The 8,509-nt window shown below is 47.4% G+C and overlaps 1 protein-coding gene and 1 long non-coding RNA gene across 2 annotated transcripts; both read right to left on the bottom strand.

Annotated features, from left to right (window-relative positions):
• Positions 1-917: 917 nt before the first annotated feature.
• LOC115547427 (uncharacterized) lies at positions 918-5,173 on the bottom strand. The gene is made up of 3 exons (XR_003977363.1): positions 4,004-5,173; positions 2,000-2,065; positions 918-1,723 (listed from the first exon to the last, which is right to left on the bottom strand). It is a non-coding gene; the product is annotated as an uncharacterized LOC115547427 (long non-coding RNA).
• Positions 5,174-5,185: 12 nt separating this feature from the next.
• LOC115547400 (potassium voltage-gated channel subfamily A member 3) lies at positions 5,186-7,232 on the bottom strand. Its single transcript, XM_030361608.1, has one exon. It carries the CDS (start codon positions 6,966-6,968, stop codon positions 5,352-5,354), a length of 1,617 nt encoding a protein of 538 aa, XP_030217468.1. The 5' UTR covers positions 6,969-7,232; the 3' UTR covers positions 5,186-5,351.
• Between the last annotated feature and the right edge of the window lie 1,277 nt (positions 7,233-8,509).

Here is an 8,509-nt window from a genome sequence, read left to right as displayed (position 1 = left end):
GGCTGGATGAGGCTGCACACCTGTTGTGCATTGAGTAATCAATGCGCACAGGTCAAAGCAGCCATCACCACTCACACACTAAGGGAGATCTCCTCCATGGCGTCTTGGAGCACCTTCGCCGTGTTCCTTTATACTAAGAACTCTACAAGGGACCGGTTTCAACATCAGCACCTTGTGTCCCGTTTTAGGGGGAGCCCAGTAAAAGCCACCTAGCTGGAGGCTGACATGGGACTATCGCTACCATAACCCTTCGATTATACATAATTAAATGTGAATGGCATAAATGGCATAAATATTAGTATCGGTTTTAGCAAGGCTCAATAACACAGGATGTTGCGACAGATGGCTAAATGGTAGCTTATGATCGCGTGCTACCAGTAAACCATACCAGAAATCAAGCACCAAACCAGAACAGCCCCCCCAAAAACACAGTCGTTGTTGTGTGACTCTTCAAAAGGTTTGCTACACAATCTAGCCCTCTCACAACTCTTACAATCTGAAGGGCTGTTCAAGTGTCAGAAATGTACTGTTCAACTTTAAGAAGCAGCAGATCATCTCACAATTATCTGGTTGTTCTCTCAAACAAAGAAGTTGTCTGTTCTTTTGTTTCTCCTCTATTAAATAACCTGCCATCTTGCCTGTTCAGTGGCTGTCGGCCAGCTGGCCCCGATGGCACCTCTTGGACTGGAACTGTCTACGGCTCTGTGTTTGGACCACTTCTTTAAATCTCCCTGACATGACTTTGTTTTTGTTTATGCAGCCGAGAGCCACATTATAGAAGAGATGTTTTCTTAAGGTTTGAATTAAGCAAGATATTTGGCCCACAATAGGCAGCATACCTATGGAATTTGGATTTCACTTTAGAGTGAACTTTGAACGTTTTTGATAGGGCCCCAAAAGTATGACAACCCACAATATGTTCCTACAGGTCATGTTTAATATAACACAGCGCAATCACACAAATAGTGGCATGAATAACCTTCCCCTGACATGTTGGGGCTCATTTAAAAAAACACATCCAGGCAGTGTGGAACCAAATTAAGCTCTCTACAGGTTTGTGTCCATTTGGGTGTGTGTGTCTGAGTGTTTGGTGTGTATGTGTGTGTTTGTGTGCGTCGTTCTCAATGTGTCGGGGAAATAGCAGCAACCAGCTCATGGAAGTGTTTGTCTCTTCACACAGTAGCAATACAGAGCACACTGAGAAAATTGAAGGCATATGGCTAACAGTCCTCGATTTGTATCGTAACATTATACAGGAAAGCTACCGCGAAAAGCAATTCACTATTACTTTTATTTTTTCACCTCCAACCTTGACTATACACTCCAAAGCTATTGTCTGCCTTGAATAAATATTACTTCCCATAAAACAAACAAGATGGAGTAAACAGTGGGGCCCAAAACCATGTTTGCGGCCAAAGTGTACTAGTGAAATGTTTTGGATTGTTTTTGTGATTCTATTGGTGAATGTATAGATTTGAATCCAGCATCGTCTTTATATTGCAAATGTCCCTTTCCGAGATCCCGGTCCATCCTGGGAAAATCCACATTGCTGTAATGGACTCCACAAAGGACTCAACTGTCAAAACACTTAGTGACATAACACTCATTCATGGAAAACGTATTATTGGCTGAACCAGTATGCAATGGTTGTTCTTCGCAAAGGCAGAGAACCAGTTGAGTCTTGTTTTACTCCCTGTATTCCCATTCTTGTCCATTCTGGCCCCTAATCGAAACAGAGCAAAACACATTGTGGCATTAAAACAGTTATTATAAATATTATGATGATAAAGAAGAAGAAGATGATGGTTGTTATTATTATCATTTATTAATAATAATGCTGACGGTTAAGAAATACTTATTTGTATAATTATTATCCTCAATATTGTTATCAACAATATTATATTTTAATAATTAATTTCATTATTATTATTGGTATTAGTATTGCATTTCATTACATTACATTTATAGCAGAAATACAAAACAGTTTATACCTTCGTACCTTGATATTGTGTTTCCATTGGTTGACAGAGGTGAAGGCCGAAGTGTGCGTCCTTAGTGTGAACTCCTGTTAAAAAAATACAAAGGGTGGAGATGGGAGACAGAGAGACTGTTATAATTCCCCTCTGAAACAATAGGTTTCCGAGCTCAACAGTGTAGCTGGTCCCTACTGTCTCATTACCACTCACGCAGTATACAGACGAACGTGGGCTCTTTGGAGAGCAGAGGGCAGTCTAGACACGGAGAAGGGAGAACCATGTCTTTATCTGCCAGTTTTCTCCCCACTAGTATAATAATAACAACATATTGAGTCTTGCTATTGTCCTTCTTACATGTTTGTTGTTATTCTAAACTGTAAACTGTGACTGTTGACACATGAACTATTTTAAAATTAACTTAATCTCAGGGGACAATAAGGTGGATATTACATGCATAGGTAGGAGAGAGGAGGGGTTGGTAAATAAGTTAAACAGAGTCAATGGGCAGAGTAAACTCATCAGCTACCACAGCATGGTCCCTTGTTTAACCACCAGCGAGCCAAGGCCATCTGGCATACACCCAAGCCATTAGTTCCCCCGGTGTCCAGTAAAGGTGTATCATTGACCCCTCATCATCTCAATCGCTAATGAAGATTTTCTCAGGGTACAGCACCACCTCATCCTATTGGTATTTAGTGTCTGAGATGTGGTCGAAAATATGAGTGTCACGGGTCAAGGTCAGGGAGGTCGAACTAGGATGATCAAATCAATTGAAGGGGTCACTATGTGCGACCTCTCTGTTGGGTCTTAGGTGTGGAGGAGATAATTACAACCCCGCCTCTTCTAGTTAATATAGAAGAGACTTTATGCACTTATGCATCAAGCCTACATTTGGGGTCATGCGCTTAGCTTGTGAACACATGCGCCATTCACACTTTTGGAAATCAGGAAAGCAGATAACATGACAATGGAGATATATAAACAAAGTTCTAAAGGTCGGTGCTCCTCAGTGTTGTTTATAATAGTGACAGCATGCAGGAACCAATCATAGATACAGTGGCAGAACCGCAAAACAACAGCACAGTGCTTCTATGGCCACTGCACCGATGTTATGAAGGGTTTCTGTTTGCGTGGTGAACTGCCTTTCGGTGTTTACAGTACATTCACATGAATACTGTGTTGCTACTTCCTCTGTCATGTCCAGTCTCTCAATCAAATTGCAATGGGTCAATTCCCCCCCTGTCCCCTCCGCCTCCCCCCAGGCCAGTTTCCACGAGAGGGCAGCATTTTAGCGAGACTCATGGGATGGGGATATGGAAATGGCATGGTCACTGTTGCTGCAAAAAACATTTAATACAAAGTCAAATGAAGGTGAAGGAAAAGAGGGGCAAATTGTAGCGCATTTCACCAATGTTTGCGACAGAAAACATACATGGCCTCCTTCGAGATGTATATTTTCCCTGATGCATGTTGTTATGTTATTATTCCATTCACATCAAACTCGTATCATAAAACTAGGAAGGTTTATGTGAATATTCGTAAACAAACACCTATGCCAGCCACATACACGAACACACAGACAGACACACACGGACACGCACGCACGCACGCACAAACGCGCACGCATGCACACACACACACACACACAGGGGCGCTGCTAGGGATTTTGGGCCCCATGAAAAGAATAGTATAATAATTTCTGTATTATAATTTCATCATCATTAGGGGCCTCTCTGGGCCCCCCTCCATCATGGGCCCCTAGAATCCGTCTCCTTTACCCCCCCCTTTTCGGCGCCCCTGCACACACACACACACACACACACACACACACACACACACACACACACACACACACACACACACACACACACACACACACACACACACACACACACACACACACACACACACACACACACACACACACACACACACACACACACACACACACAGGAACAAAAGAACGTGACTGCAGTCTGCAGGCCATGACAGTGCATCAGTAATCCTCAGACGTGCGCCAAACTCACCGATGTTATCAGTGGGTTAACAGCACCCTCTGCCGGATAGAAGAGGATACCGCAGCTAGGACGGCAGCCATGTACCTCCTCCTCCATTCATTCATAATTCCACATCCGTCGAAGCTCGGTCCTCCGTCTCTCAATTCAGAGGGTGGCGGCTATCATGATTTGGTGCTTTGCTTATGGGTTGTGATCACTGGTGATATTTTGGACCCGGGTGTCCATACTAAAATGTCATATCCAATTCAATACAGAATGTGAGCGAGTTGGGCTTGTGTTGTTTATTTTGGATGATCTGACACTTTACTCCGGCACAGCGTGGGTTAAAAGCAGTCTTGTTTAATTAACCGAAGATGAGCCTTTTAGATAGGAATCTTCAGCGTATATTCCAATCCGGGCCATCTGGAAGGTTACTGTGGAAACAGAGGTGCCATGGCAACGGTGACTAGGAAACGACCGTTGTCATGGCGACTGCATCACAGCGGGCGATCTGAGGCGTCTAAAGAAAGGCTGACAGGCTCCATCTTTGACCAGTGTGTGTTTATGTATGAACATGAACAGGTCTATTTTGCCTCCGATATACTCTTACCGGTGAAGACATTGTAACGCTGGTCGCTTTAGTTTGGTTCTACGCATTAGGATCCATAAAGAAACGTGTAAGGTTAGGGTTAGGGTATTTGAACACCAGCATTTCGACCAGACTTAAACGCACAACAAAAACTAAGCACATAATTATCAAATCTAGATACTATCTTAACTGTGCCTTTAGACATCCAGTGTTTGATGACATAGGCATACATATTGAAATGAATGCCAACATTATAGAATGTCCATGAAGACGAATTATGACGTTTTACGCACGAAGATACAACAGGGATTTTGGCTACTAGTATTTCATTCTTAAATCACAGCTCTTAACCGCTGTGACTGAGTAATCGCTTTTGCACAATTCACGACCGATTAATTCCATCACAATGGCAACAAATATAAATCACCCAGTCGATATGAATTAATAGATTCCTATATTTCACACAATATATTCTGTATGACTCAAAAGGCAGCTCGCGATCTGTGAGCAGACAGGCGCTTCTGTCTACTCTGTCTACAACTGCTCTCCCCCCTCCCCAGATCTCACAAACGCACACGCAAATGCACGCGCGCGCGCGCACACACACACACACACACACACACACACACACACACACACACACACACACACACACACACACACACACACACGCGCGCGCGCGCGCGCACAGCCAGCGGTGCGTAACGGGAACAAAACAAGGATCACCAGCGCGCATCGCATCCCCCCACCCCCCCAGGTCCAAGGCCCCCACCATTCCAAACACCAAGTCTAGACGTCCGTGAAGATCTTTTTGCTAATGTTTACACAATTCTGTGAGTTGTTTTGCGTCGCTGTGGTGGTCATGGTGGTGGTCGTCGTGGTGGTGGTGGGGAAGTTTGGCGCTGGCTGTTTGAACGCGCTGTTCATCCCTTGGTCCTCGATGACCATGTACTCGCTCTTGCACAGCGAGGAAGTGGAGTGCGTCTTCCCCAGCTCATCCCCCTCCGCCAGGGGCTGGCAGCTGCCCACGTGCAGGTACTGCGCCTGCTCCTCGCCCTCCGTCTCGCGGTGGTAGAAGTAGTTGAAGTTGGAGACGATGACGGGCACGGGCAGGGCGATGGTCAGCACGCCGGCGATGGCGCACAGGGACCCCACGATCTTTCCCCCGATGGTCACCGGATGCATGTCCCCGTAGCCCACGGTTGTCATGGTGACCACGGCCCACCAGAACGCGTCCGGGATGCTGCTGAAGCTGGAGTCCGGGTCGTCCGCCTCGGCGAAGTACACTGCGCTGGAGAAGAGGATGACTCCGATGAAGAGGAAGAAGATGAGTAAGCCCAGCTCGCGCATGCTGGCCTTTAGGGTCTGCCCTAAAATCTGCAGCCCCTTGGAGTGGCGTGAAAGTTTGAAGATACGGAAAACCCTCACCAGCCTGATGACACGCAGGATGGCCAGAGACATGGCCTGCTGGCCGTTGCCCTGCCTCTCAGCCAGCTCGGTCCCCAGGGTGATGAAATAGGGGATAATAGCCACGATGTCAATGATGTTCATTATGTTTTTAGAAAACGTCGCCTTGCTCGGACAAGCGAAGAAGCGCACGAGCAGCTCGAAGGAGAACCAAATGATGCAAAGCGTCTCCACCACGAAGAACGGGTCCGAGAACGGGTTCCCGTAGTAAGCGGCCGTGCCGTTGACCGCCGGCGTAACAGGTTCCTTGTTGTCGTCCCTGAACTCCGGTAACGTCTCCAGACAAAAGATAACGATGGAGATGAGGATGACCATCACAGAGACGATGGCTATCCCCCGGGCGGGACCCGAGCTCTCTGGGTACTCGAACAGCAGCCACACCTGTCTCTGAAACTCGTTGTCCGGCAAAGGTCGCTCTTCTTCTTTGATGAATCCCTCGTCCTCTCTGAACTTCTCCATGGCCTCCTCCCCGAGTTCATAGAAGCGAATCTCCTCGGAGAAAATGTCAATGGGCACGTTGACGGGTCTCCTGATGCGCCCCCCAGACTGGTAGTAGTACAGGATGGCGTCAAAACTCGGTCGGTTCCGATCGAAAAAGTACTCGTTCCTCAGGGGGTCAAAGTACCTCATCCTCTTTTTGGGGTCCCCCAGCAGAGTCTCGGGGAACTGGGAAAGGGTCTTCAGCTGGGTCTCGAAGCGCAAGCCCGATATGTTGATGACCACCCGCTCGCAGCACTCGTGGTCGGGCTCGTAGCGCTCCAGGGAGAGGTGGCCCCCCGGGAGAGCCGCCGACTCCTCCAGCATGTTGTTGTCACACGCGACCACCGTCATCACGCCGCTCTCCGCCTCTCCGGTATAGCCGTGGTTCACCAACGTGTCACCCTGGGTTTCGGTCGCGTTCGGCGGGGGGGATCGCAGGAGACAGAAGTGGTCGTCCATACACGCGCGTCCGGGTGGAGACGCATAGAGGGGCCGCCGCGCCCCCTCCGCGAGCCCCCGGTCAACCACAACCGCCGCCCGCCGCCACACCACCACAGCCCCGGCTCCTCCAGCGTTGCTCTCCCGTGTCTCTTTGTGGCCACAAACTCACTCTCACACACTCTTTACTGTTGATGTTCCCGCCCACGGTGAGACGTCCGGATTTATTAACAGGCGCTTCACCCGCCCCCAGCGCGCCCGGCACCCCTTTGATTGCTCCGCCAATCCGAGAGCTCATCGACATAAACAAGAAGCAACAGACGCGCGTCATTCACTCAGTTTTGGGTGTGCCATGCCCCCCCTCCCCCCCTAACATTCACACACACACACACACACACACACACACACACACACACACACACACACACACACACACACACACACACACACACACACACACACACACACACACACACACACACACACACACACACACACACACACACACACTCTCTCTCTCTCTCTCTCTCTCTCTCTCTCTCTCTCTCTCTCTCTCTCTCTCTCTCTCTCTCTCTCTCTCTCTCTCTCTCTCTCTCTCTCTCTCTCTCTCTCTCTCTCCCCCCCAAATGTCGGCTCTCCACACGCACGCGTAATACATCCAAATGATTCAACAGCCAAAAATCATCGCACATCCTAGACATCCTTAAATAGCTTCTATTTATCTAACTTTATTCTGAACAAAGAGTGATGCAATCATTGGATGTTTAAACTCGACATTTGAGGTCAAAAAACAACAACTAATAAAACAAACCAAAGGGGTTAGTTTGCTTTGATGACCGAGGAGACGCGTTGAAGCGTGGGAAAGGTGAAGACAGAGAGCGAGTCCGGCAGCACGTCTTGTGGGACAGATTTGATCCCACTTAATCTGTTCTGCAACAGTCTGTGTGGACAACAGGTAGTTTGATGACATTCCCTTCCACAAAACCCAGGGTTGTTACAACAATATATATATTTTCCCATAATGTGTTTTCCCCGTTTTATCTCCCAGCCTGCATGAAGGTATCTGAACCAGCCACCCGCATGTCCCTGGGAGCTCTGTCTACCAACGTGGCAGCTCCACTTTTTTAGAAGGAGATCACAGCTCTACCGTCAGACCTGTGGTGCTTCACTCATGAAGAATATGCACGACAAATCAGAAATATGAGAATACTATTTCCAGTCACATATCTGTTGTTTCCATTTTTCAAACATGGGTATGCTTCGTTTTTTATGTGGCATGTCATTTTCCCTGTCAATGTATGCCCTTCTGAACCCAATTTAAGAAGGAGGTATTTATTACCATTCACATTAAGCGGACAAGCTAGCATATTGATTGTGTTGTTTCTGAAGGCGAGCAATGAGAGGAGATGGATATATATATATATATATATATATATATATATATATAAGGGAGAGGGGGAGAGAGGGAGAGAGAGAGAGAGAGAGAGAGAGAGAGAGAGAGAGAGAGAGAGAGGGAGAGGGAGAGGGAGGGAGAGAGACAAGAGTTAAAAAGAGAGAGTAAC

Source organism: Gadus morhua, chromosome 1 (assembly GCF_902167405.1).
Source record: "Gadus morhua chromosome 1, gadMor3.0, whole genome shotgun sequence".
Classification (NCBI taxonomy): domain Eukaryota; kingdom Metazoa; phylum Chordata; class Actinopteri; order Gadiformes; family Gadidae; genus Gadus; species Gadus morhua.
The sequence above is the reverse complement of the archived record's forward strand: the minus strand, read 5'-3'. Positions and strand labels throughout refer to the sequence as shown.

Excerpts from the sequence above, each read along its gene's own strand:
- LOC115547400 (XM_030361608.1), bottom strand. The coding sequence starts at position 6,968 with ATGGACGACCACTTCTGTCTCCTGCGATCCCCCCCGCCGAACGCGACC.